We start from the raw sequence: 24,856 nt of genomic DNA, 5'->3' as shown, positions 1-24,856 counted from the left end.
GGGGGACATGTATAAAAAAAAAAAAAGAACGAAAATAAAAACTATTTTTTTTTTTTAGGAACAATGATTTTATTTATGCTTAAAGTGCAACAATAAAAAATGTCTTCAAATATAGTGCCTGGGGGGTCATCTTAATGTGCCTGTAAAGTGGCACATCTGTAGTATGCATAAAACAGCGAACATGCTATAGCAAAAATGAAATTTCTAAAGAAAAAATGATTCGCTGTTACAATTGCCGGCACCTGGCCATTAAAAAAATAAAGAAAAAAATGGCATGAGTGTCCTCCCCCCAGTCCATACCAGGCCTTTTGGGTCTGGTATGTATTTGGAGGGAAACTCCATGCCAAAGTTAAAAAAAAAAAGGCATGGGGTCTCCCCCAAAATCTATACCAGACCCTTACCAGGGCATGCAGCCTGGCAGATCAGGAAAGTGGGGGGGGGGGGGTGAGCATCCTGACATGCCCTCAACATGGGACGTGGGTGATTTGGGGCAGACGAGACAGTTTTTGACAAATCCTTTATTAAAAAAAAAAAACAAAACATAGTGTCCCTAGATGTAAATCCATCGTCAATCACGCCGCCCGCCGAACCCGAAAAAGAAAAGAAATAAAAAGAGAAAAACACTCTCGCCTCCTGGGAAGCCACCTGCCGTATGCCCGCTCTGCCCTTTTACATTTTTTTATATAGGCAAAGAAAACACTTTCTCAAAAAAATAAAAATAAACAAATAAATTACTGTGACAGTTTACGGTTGGTGTGACATAGATAAAATTAGAAGGTTGGCTTTCTGTTTGTGGGTTTGCTCAATTAAATATGGATTACCATTGCTAGGATTATGTCCCAACACAGCACAGACGTTATTGTGTCTTGAACATTGGTGTCTTCCATTTTGAACAAAGCCATTAATTGTAAGGAAAAAAAAAAAAAAAAACATTGTGGGTAATAACTTCATTTTAGTATACATTTATTTCAAATCAAAACTCAAATTGCTTGAAAGCTATTTTTTTTATTTGCATATGAAAATGCTGATATTCACACTCTCTAACTTAAATATCAACTTTTTTTTTATTATGGGCAGCTATTACCTGTTTCGATGTGGGCACCACAAACTGTTTGTAATTTCATTATTATATATTTACTAGTTTTTTTTTTTGGAGCCTATATCAATCTGGTGCTGTACAAAGCTACAGACAGACAAAAACTCTATTTTTTTTAGTTCTAGACAGATATAAAAGACACAAATAATGCAGCTCTGTAATTAATGAATACATCATTACATGTATTTTTTAAATCCAAGCGGTGTAAGTACCTGAATTTGACTTTGTCTCAGGCTCTTGCAGTCTACTGTACAATCTGTACATGACTAGGGAACTAAAGATAGCTTGTCCCCTTCCGCTTTGACCTATACCTCACCCTCCAACCCTTTAGTAACCACTCAGACAACAAGCTGGAGTTAATGGCCAAAGCAGCCTTTTATTAACCAAAATAATAAATAACACATAAAAACATAACAACTTAAATTCAGTGTAAATACAGTATAACTGGAGCCCCAAGGTCCTAGTAGGCATCACTCAAAAGAAAATTCCTGCGACCTACTTAAAACAGGTCTCCAGCAGCAACAACACCGGCTCGGAGACAACCAGCCACAGATAGCTCCATTAGAACAACTGGGAGCCGTACCTCAGAGGGGTCCCTACCAAGTACTTTTTTTGTGCCCACAATAGCCTTCAAGGACCTTGCACCCTGCTAGCTGCCTGACAACAATCATCCTCCCAACCCAAAAAAAAAAAGTAAAATACCAGGGGCGGGTGGGAGGGAAGTATTCCCTGGCTGATCTCTCTTCCGAATTTGTTTTTAACATAAGACTTCGGCTCCCAAAACCCTTTAACCCCTGTTATGCCGACCCTCCGTTCATGTTCTTCTTCATTTACTCCGGGCCTCCCTGTAGAGTGTCAGGTGTCTTTGATAGTGAGCCCTTGTAGATCACTATCTTGGGGTTCCCCAGGGCGCAGAGTCTAAGCCTCAGCCTGCTTCTTCACCAGGGCACCTGATGATGGGGATAGACTTGCAGCAAGCTGGAACCAGGTCGATTCCCCCAGGTATGCCCAGCTGAGAATGTGGAGACCACTAGTGTGTGCAGAGTACAACGACAGGAGACAGAAGGAAATCCAGAAAACAAGACGAGGTCAGGCTGGGTGGGAAGGAAAGCGCAGACAGTAGATGAATTTGGGGTCAGTCACGGGAAGTCAGACACACAATACATGTAACAGTAAGGAAACAGGAGCTCAGAGAACTGTGAAGTTGTTCAGATAAGTGATATAGGGGAAATAAAATATAAACCCACAGAATAGCAGATGACCTCGATAGTGAGCGCATAATCCAACAACACATGTGATAGGAATCAGAAGACTAGAAGTAAGGAGGTAAGAATTACACGGGAAGAAAAACTGAAGGCTAAATTGTGACATAGAGCATAGAAAGGGGAGGATAAAGTGGCATGAGGAGCCAATCAGATGTGCTGCAATCCAAGAAGCATACTGACAGGATGAGATAACAGAGTGACAGATAGATGAGCTTGTCAATCTGCTACATCTTCATTTACTGTTCAGCAAAGTAAAGTGAAGCTGCAGCAGAAAACATAGAAGCCCCCCCCCCCCCCTGCTAAACAAACAGGTTGTGATGTGGGGGCAAAGCTGTGTAAATCACAGGATGGGTTTAAAAGAAATACAAATCCCTTGGAACATAAACACCTCTCATGTCTGAATTTAATCTGTGTATTTAGTTGTTTGCCTGGAGTTCAGCTTTAAAGAAGTGGAATTTGAAATCCTGTGTTAAGGTTTCATGGGTTGGAGAGTGCTAATTGGCATATGGGAGAGAATTTCTGAAAAAAAAGACAAGGCTTGTGAGAAGAATTCAATGCATGCATAGTGAAATTTCATCTTACAGGAATAAAACAGTATAAACCACAAAAAAAATAAAAAAATAAATTAAGGAATCATGGATAGGTAATTTATCACTAACTTTAGATCTACCTGGGCAACATAGAAGAAAGCAAATATCCCTGGGGTGGTTGGGAGGGCTGGGTTATTACTAGGGGGCACCCTTTTAAGAAAAAAAAAACAAAACTATCAAGCTCCAAATAAAAGACGGCATAAAGAACACACAATGTGTCACAGTATTGTCCTCTGCCCCTTCCCATCTCCCCCATACAGTAGTATTCTCTGCTTCACTTCACATCACCCCTCCATAAGTAGTGTCCTCCGCCCCCTTCACATCACCCCTCCACAGTAGTGTCCTCCACCCCCCTTCACATCACCCCTCCACAGGAGTGTCTTCTGCCCCCCTTCACATCACCCCTCCACAGTAGTGTGCTCCGCCCCCCTTCACATCACCCCTCCACAGTAGTGTCCTCTGCCCCCCTTCACATCACCCCTCCACAGTAGTGTGCTCCGCCCCCCTTCACATCACCCCTCCACAGTAGTGTCCTCCGCCCCCCTTCACAACACCCCTCCACAGTGGTGTCCCCCGCCCCGTTCACATCACCCCTACACAGGAGTGTCTTCTGTCCCCCTTCACATCACCCTTCCACAGTAGTGTCCTCCGCCCCCCTTCACATCACCCCTCCACAGTGGTGTCCCCCGCCCCGTTCACATCACCCCTACACAGGAGTGTCTTCTGTCCCCCTTCACATCACCCCTCCACAGTAGTGTCCTCCGCCCCCCTTAACATCACCCCTCCACAGTAGTGTCCCCCGCCCCCCTTCACATCACCCCTCCACAGGAGTGTCTTCTGTCCCCCTTCACATCACCCCTCACAGTAGTATCCTCTGCCTCCCTTCACATGACCCCTCAACAGTAGTGTCCTCTGCCTCCCTCCATATCACCCCTCCACAGTAGAGTCCTTTGCCACCCTTCACATTACCCCCCACAGTAGTGTCCTCTGCCCCCCTTTACATCATCCCTCATGGCAGTGTCCTCTGCCCCTGTGCGTCCCCCCCATAGCAGCATCCTCTGTCCTCTTCACATCACCCTCCCACTGTAGTGTCCTCTGCCCCCCCCCCCAGGGCTGTGTCCTCAGCCCCCTTCACATCCCCCTCCCCCACTGTATTTTCCTCTGCCCCATAGCAGTGTCCTCTGCCCCCCTCCTCCCACAGTAGTGTCTTTTACCCCCCCCCCCATAGCAGTGTCCTCTGCCCCCCTCTTCCCACAGTAGTGTCTTATACCCCCCAAAGCAGTGTCCTCTGCCCCCCTTCACATAACTCCCCCACTGTAGTGTCATCTGCCCCCCTCCCTCCCCCATAGTGTCCTGTACCCCCCAAGACAGCCCCCTTTGCCCACCTTCACATCACCCCCCCCCCCCCCACTGTAGTGTCCTCTACTCCTCCATAGCAGTGTCCTGCGCCCCCCCACAAAGTGTCCAATGCCCCCTGAAAGCAGTGTCCTATGCTTCCCCATCCCCCAAGCCATGTCCCCTGTCCATCTCACATCACAATACCCCACCTCACTGTCCCCTTCTCCAACAGTGTCTCCTTTGTCCCCTTCACATCATCCCCCCCCCCACATACACACAGCTCTGTGTAGGTAGCACTTCCCAACTGCCAGAGTGTTTATTGCAGAGCGGAGATCAGGAGACAGCATAGTGCTGGGTAGAAGGCAGAAGCTGCTGGAGTTCATAATAACGAGCTGGTGATTGGTTGCTAGGACCATCTAGTAACCAATCACTTAGGCAGCTCCTGCCCCCGCCCTTCATCCAGCACTATGCTGAGCTATGGTCATTGGTCACGATTCACCTGTCGTCTCCCCGTAATTGACAGCATGCCGACATCCGGAGTAGAGAATGGGTTTAAGAGAAAGAACAGAAAGTGAAAGAAAGTTCTCTCCTGCACAGCTTTATCTGGAGTATGTGACCCCCATTGGAAGATTTCTCCCCCTCTCCCCCTCCCAGTTACAATGTTTACTGTAATATTTGTGATATCCCATCACTTTCTATCCTGTTGACAGTGGTCACCAGGACAAAGAGAGGGTGGATTGCCCCAGCTGTACAATGCACTTCCAACCTTCTCTGGTATGGTTACACGTTTTAGCCTGTTGCCTTCACCAGCTATGTGGACTAATCACATCTATTGGCATCATGTAAACAGTTCAGCAGGTTTCCAAATTTGTATTAATGGCCTTCCCATCGTATCACACAATACAGTGCTGCCAAAGTTTTATAACAACATAAAGGGTTTTTTTAATTTCTTTTTGGAACATAACAAAAAAGCAAGTTGTGTTCAGTGTTAGTATGTCTGTTTAGCGTCCAAGCTCTTTTATGTGGGAAAAAATGCATATTGATCTATATCAGGACAATTTTATAGCTAGCTGTTTTAAAAACTGGTATTTCCAGTACAAAATGTCCATGATGATTAGACTTTTAGTTTGAACCCAACCCTAACGTCAGAATTGATCAAAATTCCAAGACAGGTTATGGAATCGTTCATAAATAGTAGCTCCTGTTCTGCTTATGATGTTACCACTTGCCTACTTGTACACTTGTTACCACTTGCATTATGATGTTACATTACCACTTGCCGCTTCTTCAAGTACAGCAATTTTTAAAAATGTGTGAAGGACTGAGATCAAGTATAGAATTTCCTTGGGCTAAATTGTAATGATCAATTAATGCGTTTTTAGTAAAGTATTTGTAGTAAAGCAAATCTGTGCCCAGATCATGCACACTAATGTACAGTATTTACATATTCTGAACAATCAGTAAAATCACTTGAAAACAAACACTCATTCATCTCTGTGTATATAACCATTGTGAAGAAATTAATTTTCAAAGTTCACAACAGATGCAATATAATAGTTCCCAACATTTCCAGGGACATCTTTTTTAAGGGTCCAGCAATGGCAAAAAACATACATTCATTAGGCGTGGGACATTGATTTAAAAAGAGAAAAGTGCTACACTAGGCATACCATTAAACAATTATACCATATCATGTAAAATGCTTTATATACAGAAAAATATGTGATAAAAAGGGCAGACACACAGCCAAGAAGGTATTGTTCATTCATAAAAATATTTATGTATTTGTTTAGCTAGCTATAACTTTTACTCTTTGCAGTCTATTTAGGGTAAAGAGAGAGGTGCCAATGTGTCATAAATAAAACATCGCACTGTTTAATTTTTTTTTTTTTTCATTTTTTTTAAAACTTTATTAAATCTTTATTTTCATTGCAAAATGCTGCACAGAAAAAAAAAGTATTGCATGTCCAACTTTTTGTCAGCACACACCACTGTGCTGAATTGAATTTATGGGACTTAAGGCAAATTGCCTCCTCTATGCGTTGTAAATGGGTCCTTAAAGTGTGGCAACCCAACAGCTTTTGAAGGGAGTACAGTAATAAATACTAATTACATGGCAAACCCATTTGTAAAAAAATATTGAGAAAGCATCATCTGACACTGACCTTTCTGCTGTTTACTACAACACCTGTTGTTGCTGCTGATGGGCTGGAGGCTTTTGGGGCCAAAATCCTGAGTAATGGGCCATACACACTATAAGATTTTCTGAAGACTTTTTCCTTTAGACTTACCAAAACCATATAATATGAGGTCAAACCTAAACACTTTCAATTTGTATGCAATCTGGCAGGCCCTTGTACTACATAGAAAAGGTAAATCTGAAGGAAAAAGTCTTCAGAAAATCTTATAGTGTGTATGGACCTTTAGGCTGGCCATACATTATACAATTTTCTTAAAATTTTCTGTACAATTTACTTGAAAATTACCTCCAACTATGTAGTACAAAGGCTTACCTAATTCGATACAAGTGAAAGTGTTGTTTAGCTTTGACCTCATATTATGTGGTTTATGGTAAATCTAACAGAAAATTGTACAAGAAAATTGAACATGTATGGCCAGCCTAATAAAATTAGTTAGGCATTCAAGTATAAGGTACAACATAGCATATACAATGCAGTAGTCAGTAGTATAATGTACAACATTGGGCATAAAGTGCAGGGGTCAGCCGTATAATGTACAGCATAGTGTATACAGTACAGGGGCCAGGAGTATAATGTACAACATAGCATACACAGTGCACGGCTCATGATTATAATGTGCATAATAGTGTAAATAGTACAAGGGCCAGGAGTATAATGTACAACATAGCATACACAGTGCAGGGCTCATGATTATAATGTGCATAATAGTGTATCTATTATGCACATTATAATCATGAGCATAATAGTGTAACTAGTACAAGGGCCAGGAGTATAATGTACAACATAGCATACACAGTGCATGGCCCATGATTGTAATGTACATAATAGTGTATATAGTACAGGGGCCAGGAGTATAATGTACAAAATTGCATATACAGTGAAGGGGTCAAGGGTCTAAAGTGCAACATAGTGTATAAAATGCAGGGGTCAGGAGTATAATGTACAAAATATTGTATACAATGCAGGGGTCGGGAATATAAGGTACAACTTATCATCTACAGTGAAGGAGTCAGGAGTATAATGTACACCGTAGTTCATGCAGTGCAGGGGTTAGGAGTATAATGTAGAAAATATTGTATACAATGCAGTGGTCAGGGATACAATGTACAACTTAGAATATACAATGAGGCTTCAGGAATATAATGTATAACTTAGCATCCACAGTGCAGGAGTCAGGATTATAATTTACAGCGTAGTGTATACAGTGCAGGGGTCAGGAGTATAATGTACAAAATATTGTATACCATGAAGGGGTCAGGAATATAATGTACAACTTAGAATATACAATGAGGGGTCAGGAATATTGTCAGGGAAATGGCCATAGGAGAACTGGCAACATTGCCAATAATAGCAATGGACATTCCTGACTCAACTGACATAGCCCTCTGCTGGCCTGTCAGGGAAATGGCCTATAAAAGGATGCCATAGGATCAGACTCATTGCTGGATTATCTCTCAGCTTCCTGTGTTCCTGTGCTTCCTGTTTCCTGTTTGGATTTCCTGTTGTGACCTCGGCTTGTTCCTGATTCCGTTTGATCTCCTGCTCCTGGTTTGACCCTTGGCTTCTCCCACTGACCTTGCTTCCATTACCTACCGTGTATGACCCCGGCTTGCTTCAAGACCTCGGCTATTCTGGTTGTATCCTGTGCATGACCTCGGCTTGTACCATGGTTCCCGCTGCCTGCTCCAGTCCCAGACCTCGGCCAGTACCTGTCTCCGCTACTAGAGACTATTCCTTGGCACAAGGTAGCCTGGCTGCTTCAGAGCCCTTGAAAGACTTATACCCTGCTGTGATTCCAGCCTGTTCCAGTTCACTCTCAGATTGCTCCTGGTTCTACCTACCTGCCTGCAGCTGGTAACCCGTGCCACTTGGGGCGCCACACCCTCTGTACCATCTCCAGGGGTGCGCCGCACTGAGCAGCAAGGGGAGCCCTCTCAGGGCCTCGGATCAGGTAAACCCTGACAAATATATTGTACAACTAACTTAGCATCTACAGTACAGGGGTCAGAAGTATAATGTACAGCCTAGTGTATACAGTGAAGGGGCCAGGAGTCATATGTACATCATGGCTTGTATAGTGCAGGGTTCAAAAGTATAATGTACAAAAAAGCATATAATGTATAGGGGGGAGTCTATTGTACAACATAACATGTACAGTGCAGAGGTCAGGAGTGTAATGTACAACATAGCTTAAACAGTGCAGGGGTAAGAAGAATAGTGTACAAAATAGCACAGTGCAAGGCTCAGGAGTATACCGGGGTTCAGTAATATTGTCAGTTCAATTTTACACAACACACTGAAGTCCACCTAAAGGCAGTGTTATGGTGTGAACAGGGAACATTGAAAACCAATGTTTTCTATCTACCCCTGCAGTAATCTTCATCACATGCACACGCACGTGTTGTGAACAAGCCCTAAAAGCAGTGACAGAGGCAAGGGATGGCTTGCTTTAAAGCTCTTTTACTGCTTGTTAAAGATATGTAAATTGTTTATTGACCATAGTCTGGGCACAGGTACATTTTATCATAAGTATGTTTTGACTGTATCTTGGCATAGTGCTAAGGATATTATGTTAGATAGTGTTTGAAAGTAATATCTATCTGCTGTCACCTAGTGGTTACAGTTTTAGGTACTGCCCTGCAATAATGTGACAATCATATTTTCAAAGGTTTCGTTACTGAGTCAATTATTGTACACTTATAATAACTCATCGCTAAATCAAAAACTAGCCAACCATGTGTGCTTTCAGTTTTAGAAAAATTACATTTCTACTCATTGAATGATCACTGCAGCGACAGCTAAAATGAATGAAATGTGAACAGAAATATTGGTTTTGTCTGCTGTTCAGCTTAACAGGCTGTACAAAACAAAATGTGGACATCCAGAATACAGTACTGTACAGTTGGTGTCATTCATTTACCAGATTACAGGACTCTGCAAACTTAAACTAACCACAAGAGCACTTGGATCTGAGCTGATACAGTAATTATTATTTGTAGGGTGTGTAGCCCTCTTTTGGTGGGGTTATGACAAATGACCCTCCCAAAGAGGATATTACGCTAAATCTGTAGGTAAAAAAGGGAACCAGAACCTTCGCTAAGTGGAAGAGTGGGTTTGATATTAAAGAATATTTAAACCCAACATTCCATATTCTTGATATGTGCCTGTTGTGCCATGTACTTGTATGAAAAAGTATCCTGTTCTCTTTGTATTCCTTCCTTTGTGTGAAATCCTTGGTGTTCCTGACATTCCCCCTGCTTTCCTACTAAAAACTGACTACAACAGGCATAAGAGCATGGTGTGGTCAGTTCTCTAGTTGTGCTGGGAACTCAGTGTGCTCTCCTTCAATGATCAGACTTGTTCTGACATGTCCCCACTGCACAGCTATTAATTGAGAAGTTCAGTGTGCTGCTGTTTCTCCACCTACACCTCTCTATGCAGCTGAAAACAGAGGGAATGTGATTACTTATAAAAAAAAAGAGGAAAATGTATATTTATTATTTATTATTATTTATAATAAATTGTAATGTATTTATCATTTTTTTTTTATATCTATACACAAATGTTTTTTTTTTTTTTTACAAGGTGAGGGTTTCCAAATATTGCACAGCTGTTAGTCCCATTTAGGAATATAATCTTCTAATAGACTTGCGACTATACTCCCTACTCTAATTGGACCGGATCAAATGGGGTTTGTTAAGGACAGGCAAGTACCTGATGCCACTCGGGGGCTATTCAACCGCATCATGCGGAGCGTTCTCGAATGCCTTTTCTGCTTCTGTCTTTTGATGCTGAGAAGGCGTTTGATGGTGTCCACTGGGGATACATGGATGCCCTCCTAACTAAATTTGGTTTCCAAGGCCCGATATTGTCCGCAATCAAGGCCTTATACTCCTCTCCTTATGATAAAGTCCTTACAACGGGCCTCTTATCCAAACAATTTTTGATCTCTAATGGCATGCGATAAGGTTGCCCCTTTCAACCACAATCTTCAATCTCATGATAGAACCCTTGGCCGAATCTATCCGATTGCACCCCCTAATCTTGGGATTTAAATTTAGACATGTTGTTCACAACATCAACCTTTTTGCTGACGACGTTATGCTAAGCTTAACGAACCCCATTATCTCACTTCCCAATACACACCAAATTCTCCAAGCCATTAGCAATATCTACTACTATAAAGTGAACTTCTCCAAGTCCCTGATTCTTAGCATGGGTACCTATGTAGAAACACGTAAGCACCTCTCCTCTCACTTACCATACCCTTCGACTGACCAAAGCATACCTTACCTAGGAATTAATCTAGCATTCCCAGGATCTAAACTGAGTGAAGCTAACATGAAACCCCTGATCAATTCTGTTGCAGAGGATAACCTGCAAATTTACTAAGACCAAACTATCCTGGGCAGATAGGCTCGCAGCTTTCAAGATGATAAGCCTTCCTAAAATCCTTTATATATTTCGCACGCTTCCTATACATATCCCAAAATGTTACCTTACCAAACTTCAAACTCTGCTGAGGTCCTTCATCTGGCAAAGGAAACGCGCTAGATGTGCCCATCCACATCTCATTAAACATAGAAAAGTAGGGGGTTTCGGTCTATCAGACCTGACACACTACTATTACGCCCAACAACTCACAGTCCTGCAACGTTGGTCCCGAAAATCATCACACCTCCCATGGACGAACATTAAACTAATTCTCTCGCAATCAGAGGAATTGTATCACATCTTACTTGCTGATGCCTGGAGACCACTAAGCTTGTCATATTTTCTGCTCCCTATCCAGGCATCCATTCTTGCCTGGAGGAAACTACTAGACCAACACCCCGGGTCCTCTCCCACATCACCAGTCCCAATCAACCTGAAAACTTTGGCGTTATTGATTCCTTGTATACCTTTAACAAGGTGGACTGAAGCAGGTATCGAACACATATATCAGTTATACCATCAAAATATCTTAAAAAGCTTCCCCACTTTACAGGCTGACTTCGACCTACACAAAACTGCCCTATACTCATAACAGAATACTGTAGTCAGCTTTCTTTCCAAAAATCCTCCCCCAGACTTTAAATTGCCAAATAATATATGGCGTTTCTTGTTCTCCTCAAAACCTAATGTCAAAGGTATAACCTTTTTTTACAACTCTCTAGAACATAAACTACAATTTTCAAAAACGTCCCCTATGCTCAAATGGGAAATGGACCTCCATACGTCCTTTTCTGAAAAACAATGGCTAATGGCCATCCAAAGTACCTACTCTGCATCCCACTGTGTTAACCACTGGGAACAAACACAAAAACTTATCACCAGATGGTATTTAACCCCACATCGCTTATCAAAATTTTATGACACACAAAGCCCTCTGTACTGGAGGGACTGCGGACAGATAGGTAATATTTTGCATATCTTTTGGACGTGTAAGGGCAAATGGCGGAAAATATTTGAAATCATTTCAAAAACCACTGGCATACTACTTGCTCCCAACACAGCTCTAGCAATTCTACACCTAGGCCTGGAACATATCCATCCCAATATGCAAACAGTGACAATACACATACTAGTGGCAGCCAAAACAGTGTTAGCAAGACACTGGACTCATGCTCCTTCACCTAACCATTCTAAAGTAATAAATCTCATAAATACACAGTTCTCCTACGAGAAAATGTAATCTTACTCTATTTCACAAAGTGCGAAGTTCTACAAACGTTGGAAACCAGTCATATTCAGTATATACTACGCCAAAGTCTTATGATAACACATAACCCGACACTTTCGTGACTAGCTATATGCTCAACAACCATATTGCCTGTATGCAGGGTATAAGTTTATTACGTTATGACTACATTGGAACTATCCCTGAACTGCTTGTAGGTGTTTTTCTTTTCCTTTTGTAAAGGTGGTTACTAATGCGATTCTGTTTGTACAATTCATGTTGTATGCTCAAGTTGTTATTTCTTTTAAAACCAATAAAAACTATTGAAACAAAAAAAAGTACTAGAAATATTCATTCTTTCTCTCTCTCTCTCGTCCGAACAGTAATTGAAAAATTGAAAAATGATAGAAATAATCTCTCACTCTCCCACCCCCCTTCCTCCCCCCCTCCCCCGAATCTTAAAAAATAATAAGTATAACCAGGTATAGTTTAAAAAAAACATCAACAGTGCTACCTTATGTATAGGGAGCAACAATTTGTGCAATAAACACAAAAGTACAGTGTGACAGATGTGTATCAACCAAAAAGTGCAAAAAAGTATGCCATATGCATAAATGTGCAAATAGGCAATAATGAACCATTCTAAATTGGAGAAAGTGGTGGAAACAGTCCTCAATAAAGTGAAAATAGTGCTCTAAAGAACAGGTCCATATCCAACAAAGGAAAGGGCTTCATGTATCCAAAAGTGAAATCTTGTCACCATGAGTGCGACCATCACCAAAGGATAAAGTAAGCGCTCCTGACTCTAACCTTTGATGATGGATGCACTCGTGGTGAAAAGATTTTACTTTTGGATACATAAAGCCCTCTCCTTTGTTAGATATGGACTTATTATTTAGAGCACTATTTTCACTTTATTGAGGACTGTTTCCACCACTTTCCCCAATTTAAAATGGTTTAAGTTGGTTCATCATTGCCTATTTGCACATTTATGCATAACGCACACTTTCTTTTGCACTTTGTTGATCGTTGCTATTTCCACATGTTATATATTACGTTTGATGGTATTATTTACACACTTGTTACTTTCCAATGTGGTTGATAAGCATCTGCCACACTGTACTTTTGTGTTTATTGTACTAATTGTTGCTCCACATGAGGTAGCCCTGTTGATGGTTTTTATAACTATAACTGGTTATACTTTGTATTTTGTAAGATAGTTCATTTTATCGGTAATTCAACTAGTGCAGCACTTTCTGTCCCCACACTACACTAGATATGTCATAACTCCTTCAACATTGAGGGAAACTTGTACCCATAGTGGCTGCTTGAGTGCCTATATAATCTGTGTCTTTTTATGACCCAATATACTACACTACTCACTCTTCCTTTTCCTCAATCTCTCTATGTGCCAATGTTGTATAGCCAAGCTGGCTGCTTTTATTTGTATTGTTTTTACACAACACACTGCAACCCACCTCAAAGCAGTGTTATGATGTGAACAGGGCACATTGAAAAGCAATGTTTTCTATCTACCCCTGCAGTAACCTACCTCACATGCACACGCACCAAGCATTAAACAAGCCCCGAAAGCATTGAGAGAGGTCAGGGATGGCTTGCTTTAAAGCTCTTTTACTGCTTGTTAAAGAAATGTAAATTGTTTAATGACATAGTTTGGGCACAGGTACATTTAATCATAAGTATGTTTTGACTGTATCTTGCCATAGTGCTAAGGATATTACGCTAGATAGTGTTTCAAAGTAATATATATCTGCTGTCCCCTAGTGGTTACAATTTTAAGTACTGCCCTGCAATAGAGTGACACTAATATTTGACAAAAGTTCTGCATTACTGAATCAAATATTGTACACCAATAATAAATAATTGCTTGGATAATGAATAGTCCAATCAAATGAGCAATCGAACCTCCATCCAATGACACATGTATGGGTTATATAGCCAATGAAAAATAAATATTGCAGCGCTTGAGACTTCATGCCTTTAGTGTGAGGAGCAGCCTTCCTGTGTGTTGTTTCGTGTGAGGAGCAGGAAGGCTGCTCCTCAAACTAAAGGCATGAAGTCTCAAGCGCTGCAATATTTCTGTATTCTGATGTACGAAAAGAAAAAAGGATTTCTCCTTTTTGGTGTGATGATTGACGACCACTTTTAGTGTCATTGGATGGAGGTTCAATTGCTCATTTGATTTGACTATTCATTATCCAATGATCCACTTGGTGTATTGGAGGACAGATGACTATTCCTTTTGGATAGATGTGGTGCCTGGTTTGACCACCTATAACTTAGTGGTCCACTTGATCTGGTAAGGAGATTACCTTATCACATAGGGTGTGAAGATTTCCTCCTGGTTTTCCAGTCACCCTCTCTCACTATCCGTTTGTGGTTCCTCTGGGATTGGTGGGGTCATCTACCCCCTTTTTCCTCATGAATCTGATCATTTTCTATGGACATTATATGAATTTGTTTATTTATTATCCTTATTTATTAATTTTATTATGATCATCTTTACAATAATGTCATATTAATGTTTTTATTGCTATTAGCACTGCACTATTTGTTTATTGATGAATAAATAATGTCAGTAAGCCACCTGATGTTGGTTGGTCATAGGAAGCAGTGCCAAAACCACAACAACAATGATGTCACAGGCTGAGACCATTGCCAGGACAGTACTGTAATGCTGCTAGTACTTGATTTTTTTTGTAACTGCTATTTGACAAGTTAGATGTTTTTAATACCTACCTGTGGAAAACTTCACAATTAAGCTAACTTTCTAAATTGAATTAAGGCAAATTGAACACAATGGTCAATTCATGTACAGTGGAATATAAGTTTACTTCACAGCAATTTGCCTCACTTCATACATTAGCACACAAGGGACATTTTTGAAAATCATAATTCCTGAGAATGAGGGCATAGCATGGTTTGACAAATAATGGGTATGGCTAAATTGGACCTGAAAGTGTGAGGGGCCTAAGGGATAGATCTACGGTCAATACAAATAAACATTAAAAAAAATACAGGACTGAGACCATTTTATTTTTTCTATAGCAGCTAAACATACAGCTTCTGGAGCTGAGGACCTACAAGACCCAGCCAACCACAAGAGTAAATTGTAACCTGAGTATAGGTGCTGTAAGTTGGAATAAAAGGCAATGAGTTATGAGAACAGGAAGATGCAATAGTGATAATGCCATGGTTTTTGCCAGATCACAAGACAATAGCTCCCTTCTGGCTTGGCCTCCATGCTTCTCTTTCCTCTTAGTGGCTCTCCACATCCATAATAAACATACATCATCTAATTGCAAAGCCCATCCAATAATACACAAAGCCAATCATTTCTACAAGGCATGTGACTTACAAGAATGATGTCACAAAGCAAGTTTACAAATACAGCGGGCCATCTTGGAATTTTGATAAATATAGCTTATTTTCCCAGTAGTTTTGGCTACAAGAACTTTTTCCATCCAGAGGTAATAGGTCTAAATTGAATAGTAGAAGTAGCAGATGTAACAGTTCTAAAAGCTACAGAAATTTAGACTTTGTATAAATTGGCCAGTGACAAACTAGTTTAATAGGATAGTTGTGTGTGCTTTTTTTGCACTGGCACACTGAATTGTCTTATTTGCTCATTAAAATGTCAAAACAGGGTGTTGAAAAATACTTAAAAAAGCACAACCCACGTTCCCCATACCCCCTGCAATCCCCATATCCCCAATTATTGCCAAAAAGTTCAAAATATGGTATGTGTTTGGTAGAAATTTACAAGCCTCAGGACAGTACATGATCACTTGAATAGTTAGCTGTTAGGAAAGTCGTGCCGGTATGAAGAATGGCACATCTGGGTCAATATCTACGCACAGGAGCAGGTTGTCCAGTAGCCTGCATATGCATGCCGGGGTGCGAATATTCTTGTCCAAGGGGGTTAGTGCATGAGAATGAGCATTCATGCCTGCCACTAATGTTGGTGCCAAATGTGTTATTTTAACTGATTAGCTGCACACAGCCAGTGTTCTCTTGTCTACAGCGTTACCTGCATATCTGTGATCTGTGACTTTGTGGCTGACCCTGACTATCCATTACCAACCCAGCCTGCCATGAACTGCTCCTAATATCAACCTGTATGGACCCCGGTTTGCACTTGGACCAGGCTTCTGCCTGCCCCTTCTGCTCCTGACCTGCTCAACTGTTACTGATTCCGGCCTGGAACCTGTCCACACTTCTGCTTACGCTATTGTACTTTATTTAATTATTGAAAAGTGAAATAAGGTGCGCAAAAAACTAAATTATATTACAGTGGCAGCAACTTAGACTCCAACCGTGATGGAGTAAATGTGAATAGGAAAATGGATAAGTGCACTCAATAATATACTGTAGGTGAGAAATATGCGTCAAAGTATATAAATGAATAATTGTGAGCAGTATATGTCAACAAATGTTGAATTAAATATACATAAATCACACATGAAAAAAAACAAATTCATAAAGTCCAAACAAATGAGTGACTGTTTAAATCTTCTTAGTGATTAAGTGAAAAGGTGATTTAAATATGGATTCGCAGACTCCAATTCCCCCAACAGCCCCTCGTGAAGGCTGATATTGTGATGGTACCCTTACCAGCTCCTCTTTATCATGCAATCAAAACGTCAAGAGCAATCCCAATCATCCCCTGCTCACTCTGTGGGGATGGGTTGACTTCCGAGACTTTCCTCTTGATACGGTGGTCAAGAAGGGTAGCCAACCAATAGTGATTCTTCTCCTTGATGCCACAAATTCTCTGGTCCTTTTACAGGCTTTGAAGAATAAGGGAGCCCATGGACCACAGGTTTGCGGAGGCATGAAAAGCAAAGTACTCAGGGGGTCACTGAAGATTACAGTATCTGGAACTGCCTCCTCCCAGCCACGTACTACTCCCAAGGGTTTTGGGGATATAAAACTATCTCTTGAGGATTGACGTATGTCATCCTCTGCTTTAATGCCTCAAAATGCATTATAACAACCAGCTGTGTAGAAGTGTGGCGGCAAAACAAGCTGCAGCACTGAGCCCTGTCGTGCATCCTTCCAAGTTGCAAGCAGAGTTACCCAGTGTGCTGTGAACTAAATAAATTGTCCCGGACCATGCTTGCTGGACCACATGCCTGCTGTAACATGGACCTTAGAGGCTTACTGTCTTGCCCAACAATGCCACAACATTGTCTTTCACATGATGGTACAGAGCTGGAATGGCCTTTCGTGCAAAGAAATAGCGACTGTGAACCTGCTATTGTGGTACAGCACATTCTGCAAATTCACGGAAGGGGGTAGAATCCACTAGAGGGAAAGGCAGGAGTTCTAAAGCCAGCAGCTTTGACAAGCTTGAATTTAGATGCTGGGCATGTGGGTGGCAGTGACTGTATTTTTTTTTTCACTGCAGCAGCAGATGGAGCAGAGAAATTTGCCTGCTAAATTACACAGCTGGTGGTGTGCTGCTAGCAGCCGTGCTGCAAGGACCTGTGACACCCTTCGCTGTACCATCATCCGTGTCAGTGAAGGCTGCTGAGAGGTCATGAGATATACTGAAAGTAGACCTGAAAGGTGAGGAGTGAGGAGGAGCAGAATTTCATCCCTTCTGTGTGGCTTTCAGATGCTCTTGCCAACAGGCTGAGTGGTGGGAGGTTAAATGCCTTCTGAAGCATGTGATACCCAAATGGCTGGTGTTGCCACGCTCGATCTGCTTGAGGCAAAGTTTGAAAATTACAAACAGTCCTGCTCAAGTGCTAAAAAAGGCCCATACAGCTGAGCTGTGGGAAGAGGGCCAGGAGATAACAGCTCCACAGGGTGATGGAATAAGGTGGCTGCTCTCTACTCTTCCATGATGGCTGCCTCGTTGGGGTTGTGCCTCAGTCTCACTTTCTTCCTCTGCTCTATCTGGCACCCAAGTTGCGTCAGTGATCTCATTATCATCATCGCCTCCATCCTCATCATCACTGGAGCCAACTTGGCAATATGCTGCGGCTGGGGGAACGCAATTGCCAATTTGTTGTTTACCAGTGTCAACCTTGCTCAACCTCAGAATCAAGTAATGGCTGTGCATCGTCATGTCGCTGACATTGTGTTTAAATAACTCAAATGACTCCTCCATGCATGATGCTGAATCTATGGCAGGAGTAGCTGCGGACAAGCAGGCAGAATTATCTGCTCTGGCAGCTGCGGTAGACTGCGCACTAGTCTTTGCTTGGGTGACAGAGACTGTGGCTGGATAGCATGGGCACATCACTAAACAGAGGAAATGTTGCCTTGCCTGAGGATGGCCCACGTCCACCTTTTCCTATGGACATAGATACTGCTGGCCCCCTCACAGTGCTATGGGAACAACTGCCTCTCCTTTTTGGCCTCCCAGACATGATGGCGGGGGGGGGGGAGGGGGGGCTTTTTACTGAAAAGTAATAGCGACGGGGAAATGTGTACTTGGATGCACTTTAATCAATGGAATGGGGTGTTTGGTGCACTTTAACTTGAGTACTCACTACACAGACACACTCCACTGACACATTACAATATACTGCAGTAAAAGTGCACTGATGCACTTTCATATACTGCAATAAAAGTGCACTGATGCACTTCAATATACTGCAGTTAAAGTGCACTAACTGCTTCAATTTACTGCAGTAAAAGTGCACTGACGCACTTCAATATACTGCAGTAAAAGGGCACTAACGCACTTCAAAAAACTGCAGTAAACGTGTACTAGTGCACTTCAATATACTGCAGTAAAAGTGCACTAATGCACTTCAATATACTGCAGTAAAAGTGCCCTTACGCACTTCAATATACTGCAGTAAAAGTGGTCTGATGCGCTTCAATATACTGCAGTAAACGTGGACTAATGCACTTTAATATATTGCAGTAAAACTGTGCTAACGCACTTCAATATACTGCAGTAAAAGTGCACTAATGCCTTTCAATGTACTGCAGTAAAAGTGCCCTGACGCACTACAATATACTGCAGTAAAACTGCCCGGACACACTACGACATACTGCAGTAAAACTGTCCTTACGCACTTCATTATACTGCAGTAACCGTGCTCTGACAAACTTTAATATACTGCAGTAAAAGTGCCCTGATGCACTTCAATATACTGCGGTAAACGTGCACTAACGCACTTTAATATATTGCAGCAAAAGTGCACTAATGTGTTTCAATATTCTAAAGTAAAAGTGCCCTGTTGCATTACAATATACTGCAGTAAAACTGCCGTGACTCATTACAACATACTGCAGTAAAACTGCCCTGACGGACTATAATATACTGCAGTAAAACTGCCCTGACACTCCACACTGACACACTTCAATATACTGCAGTAAACCAGCCCTGACACGCTAAACTGACACTACAGTAAAAGTGAAAGGTTTCACTACACTCAAGCTGCACTATCACTATATTCACACTACACTGATACTAATAGCACACTATAGCATACTAACTCGCTAGTGACAATGAACAGAGCCCTGCTCTATCTATCTCAACTACAATCACACTGAAAATGGCTGCTCTGGGTAGGAACCTTTTATAGTGGAAAATTTAGGAAAATTTTGGGCAGTTTTGGGACTTTACATAAGACACCGGCGAGCACTGCACAGCGTCTCCATCCCTGTATATAACAGAACTGAAGAGAAAACGGGGATTAAATGAGGTGTGTGTGTGTGTGGGGGGGGGGGGGGGTGTGGAAACCAGCCAGCCCTTAGTTTGCTATACTTACCCACCAGTCTGCTGACAAACCAAATAGACCTGTCTAACATAATAGGTTAAAAACAGGGGTTTAGTTAGCACACATTTGCAAACGCATGTATAAGCTGCAGGCCACTCCAAGGCACCCTGTGTATTCTGCAGTCCTAAACACTACCTAACACTACTCAAACTGAGTACTGAGTGTCTACTGAGTGTCTCCAAACATGGGAGTACATTAATGCTAATGGATGGATGGGAAACAGGTGAGCTGGAGGTGGCCCAATCCTCCCCCAACCTGCTCCCAGCCATGACTGGTATTGAAAAACGAATGGCTATGTGGAAGCCATAGGGTAAAAACTAAAAAATGACCAGCTGGAAAAACGCACACCCCCATCCCAATAATATAGATGATAAAGGCAAATTGGGACTTTAGATGAAACACCAGCCTGTAAAGCAAGCATCTCCATCCCTGACAACATGGAAAATTTTGGGCAGTTTTGGGACTTTACATGAGACACCGGCGAGCACTGCACAGCGTCTCCATCCCTGTATATAACAGAACTGAAGAGAAAAAGGGGATTAAATGAGGTGTGTGTGTGTGTGTGGAAACCAGCCAGCCCTTAGTTTGCTATACTTACCCACCAGTCTGCTGACAAACCAAATAAACACATTTGCAAACGCATGTATAAGCTGCAGGCCACTCCAAGGCACCCTGTGTATTCTGCAGTCCTAAACACTACCTAACACTACTCAAACTGAGTGTCTACTGAGTGTCTCCAAACATGGGAGTACATGAATGCTAATGGATGGATGGGAAACAGGTGAGCTGGAGGTGGCCCAATCCTCCCCCAACCTGCTCCCAGCCATGACTGGTATTGAAAAACGAATGGCTATGTGGAAGCCATAGGGTAAAAACTAAAAAATGACCAGCTGGAAAAACGCACACCCCCATCCCAATAATATAGATGACCTTTTATAGTGTGGGCTGGGACTATGAGCAATGAGCTATAATTGGGGAGAGTCGTCATGACTGTGTTCAATCAAAGCTCTGACAGTGCTATGTGACCTGATTGGGCAAAGCCTTCATTGCATTAGCCAATCAGGGCTTCCAATGCACTGTGCCACGCGCAGTGCGTTGTGGGGCGTTCAGTGGGCTGAATAAATGGTTTAATGCCCCAACAATTCGGGTGTTCGCCAAACAGGTGAACAGCCAGTGTTCAGGCAGAACTTATGCTTGGCTCAAACTGTTCACCCAAGACTATTCACCACCAGTTCCTTGAGCCTGTTGTTGCTTCTTGCTGCTGTGGACTATAAGCCTCTTTACTGATGTACAATGCCCTGGAAATGTTCCACTAAAGTCCCCCATCTCTCATGAAAGTCCCCCACCTCTCATAAAAAAGTTTACTTCTGATACCTCTGTCCCAGTTTCCAAAGTGTTTGAGATAGCTATCCTCCTGGGATAGCTGGGAGCTCAAAATCCCATAAGAATGCACCCTGCATATTGTACGAGTGTATTCACAAAGTATTTTGAGCACCCAGCTATTCCAGGAAGCAAGGAAGCAGTGGTAAAGTGTGCTGACTCCACCTGTGTCTCCGGAAGTGTTGGAATATATTACTGCCAAGGTTGACTGTTGACTGACGTTATGCAAACAAAGAAAAGAAAATTCATTTGGACTGACTCAATAATACCTTTGTGCTTAAAGTTTAATGATTTGGTCCCTTTGCATAGTTTCATATTTAAAAAAAAATAAATAAAATAATTGAACAGGCATTATATGTCAAAGTTTTACATTTTCTGAATGAAGTAAACCCCAAACTTTTTTACAGAAGCCTTTACATCACGATTCCTTAGACTGTATATTAATGGGTTAAGGAAGGGAATAATTACAGTGTAAAACACGGCAATAACTTTGTCTTGCTCAGGACTGTAGGCAGATGAAGGTCTAAGGTACATAAATATGATAGTTCCATAAAATAAAGTTACAACTGTTAGATGAGAACCACAAGTAGAAAAAGCTTTCTTAGGCCCATTGGAAGAACGGAGTCTCAGAACAGATCCAATTATGCATAAGTAAGACACCAGGATTACAAAGAGAGAAGAAAGCTCAATAAAGCCCACAAAAGAGAAGAGGATTATTTCATTAAGTCTTGTGTCACCACAAGAAGTTTCAATTAGCGCAATTACGTCACAGTAAAAGTGTTGAATGTGCTGTCGTTGCTCACAAAAATCCAGATGAAGGAATGAGAAGCAAGTCTGGATTAAGCCATTGAGAAAGCCACCCACATAGGAGAGTAGTAGTAGACTCAAGAGGATCTGTCTGTTAATGATGTATATGTATGTCAGCGGATGGCAAATGGCCACATATCTGTCATAAGACATGGCAGCCAGAAGAAGGCACTCACTCCCTCCAAATCCAGCATAAGTGAGCATCTGAAGTGCGCATCCAGCTACAGATATTGACCTTTTATTTGACACAAAATCCATTAGCATCCTTATTGTGACAGATGAAGAGTAGCAGATGTCAATGAACGATAACTGGCGCAAGAAACTATACATAGGCGTATAAAGCTGTTTATCGCAACTGATGAGTATTATAAGTGCTGAATTCTGGAACACAGTCATGGTGTAAATGGTAAAGAATAAGACAAACAATGCCAATTTTAGCTTGGGGCTTTCTGTTAATCCAGCAAGCAGGAACTCTGTGACAGCAGTTCTGTTCTGTAAACCCATTACAATGAAGATAATGACCAGATTGCATGTATCATTCAGTTTTTATACTTTATATTATACAGGTGTTTGGAAATCACTTTGTACTTAGGTAAATAACTGTTATTAGAAAAAAATCTAAAATTCATCAGTTACTGTGTAATAAAAACTATGCATTATTTGGAAGAAAAAAAATAATGTTCTTTAAAGGTCTCAAGCTTTTGGAAAAAATGAAACATGACTCTTCTTGGGTTTGTGACTTTTGGACAACATGCTTTACACACTGCATTTTGTTCCAACATTCAGTCCTACTTTAGGTAGAAGTTGCTTCCACCTGCTGGAAAACATTTGCAGTTGCATTTCAGGTGCTATTACAATGCAGGTACTATTACAACTATATATATATAGAAAAAAAAGCATAACAAATAGAATATACTACCTATTGACTAGTTAATTTCACTTCATAACATTATGTATGAAGTTAACTTTTTTTCTCTTTTCCACAGCAGTAGCACAGTTGTCAAAAAAAAGTGACAGGGGCTTTAGACCATAGGCATGTGCATACAGGGTGTGCCTGGCCGCACCCTAATCACCCTGTGCAGTGCCCATTTCACCTGCTTCTTGGTGCTTCCTGTCTCCCCCCTGCAGTGCAGCCAGCCTTCCTCTTCTCCTCCTCCTCCGACCACTGGCTGCTGCAGGGGATGTTTCAGGATAGAGAGCAGGGGAAAATAATTAATTTAAGGGTCCGTCCTTTTCTGAATGAACACAGTGAGTGATCTGTACCGGTTGCTCCTGTGTTCATTCTCTAACTAAAGCATAGTAAGTGATGTTTACTCTGCTTTAGTTTGTGAATGAACAACTCTGTTTAGACCAGTAGTTCTCAATCCCAGTCCTCAGTACCCACTAACAGGCCAGATTTTAAGTATTACCTTGGGGAGATGCAGACTAGAGTATTGCAATCACTGAGCAGCAAATTATATCACCTGTGATGTATTTCAGTTAACTTGCAAACCTGGCCTGTTAGTGGGTCCTGAGGACCAGAGTTGAGAACCACTGGTTTAGACTATTGGTTTTTCACCAAAGCCCCCCCCCCCCCTCCCAACAGGGATCCTTAAAAAATGTAAATAAATAATAAAAAATAATATTGTATAAAATTGTAAAAAATAATACAAATAAAAACTACTGACACCAATCTCTGCTCTACTGACACCGTCCACTGCTCTTCTGATATTCAACTGTTATTCATGTGTGTGTGTGTGTGCTCTAGGATGCAGACCCTAATGCTATGGGCAGAGGAGGCAAGTTAAGGGATGAGGTTTGCACAGACACTGCCGTTTTGTTCTTAATAAAAAGCAAAGCTTTTTTTGTTTTCATTTTTTGATAGAGTAAGGGAAGGTCATATCCCCTGTCAGTTTTGTTTTGCATTTGTCCCATTGAGAACCTAGGCAGGGATGTGTTTGGCTCATTATAAAGCCCCGTACACACGACACGAGTAGAAATTCGGCCGGGAAATTTCGTCCGACGACCGATCTGCCGATTTTCGGCTTGTTAGTATGGTGCTTCTGACAACTGACTCTGACTTTTCGGCCGAAAAAATCCTGGTGTGCAGGCTATATAATTTTTATCGACCATCAAAACACGTCAGGTTTTCATCTCATTAGTACAGATTTCGATGGGGAAAAATCTTATGAGCAAGACTAGGCATGCTCAGAGAGAAAGAACACAAAGAAAGCAATCCAACACATGACATCACTTCTGAAGTAGATTTTTGTCGTGCGGGAAAATTTGTGTGCAGTCTAGAGCACATTCCAACCAACAGACACCACTCTGGACAAAAGACGGACGACCGGTCGGCGGAAATTCGTTGCGTGTGTACGAGGCTTTAGAAACAAGCAGACTATTACATGTGAACATTGTTGTGTGCTCATTGCCATTTTGTGAAGAAAAGAAAGACACTGCTCCAGGTGTATATTGTGTGTTGATTGCCAGGAGATAGGATATCAAATAGAGTGCTGGCCCCGGCCCACCTCCGTGGGAACACTTGTAGGAAAAGAATTAGCCGCACATCCAGGGATTCCAATAGGTTTCAAATACCTTTATTTCCAAAAAGTTGCAAGTGATGACACCAAAGACACCAGCATAAAGTCTCGTAGACGCTTTTCACACATACATCTTGTGCTTAATCATTGGTGTCATCACTTGCAACTTTTTGGAAATAAAGGTATTTGAAACCTATTGGAATCCCTGGATGTGCGGCTAATTCTTTTCCTACAA

The 24,856-nt window shown here is 41.7% G+C and overlaps 1 protein-coding gene across 1 annotated transcript; it reads right to left on the bottom strand.

Moving 5' to 3' along the window:
• Positions 1-21,661: 21,661 nt before the first annotated feature.
• On the bottom strand, positions 21,662-22,606 carry LOC309547312 (olfactory receptor 5AR1-like; the record flags this gene model as incomplete). The annotated part of the gene is made up of 1 exon (XM_082247146.1): positions 21,662-22,606. One exon carries the CDS (start codon positions 22,604-22,606, stop codon positions 21,662-21,664), a length of 945 nt encoding a protein of 314 aa, XP_082103272.1.
• Between the last annotated feature and the right edge of the window lie 2,250 nt (positions 22,607-24,856).

This window comes from Pelophylax lessonae (assembly GCF_965119305.1).
Source record: "Pelophylax lessonae genome assembly, chromosome: 1".
Taxonomy (NCBI): Eukaryota; Metazoa; Chordata; class Amphibia; order Anura; family Ranidae; genus Pelophylax; species Pelophylax lessonae.
The sequence above is the reverse complement of the archived record's forward strand: the minus strand, read 5'-3'. Positions and strand labels throughout refer to the sequence as shown.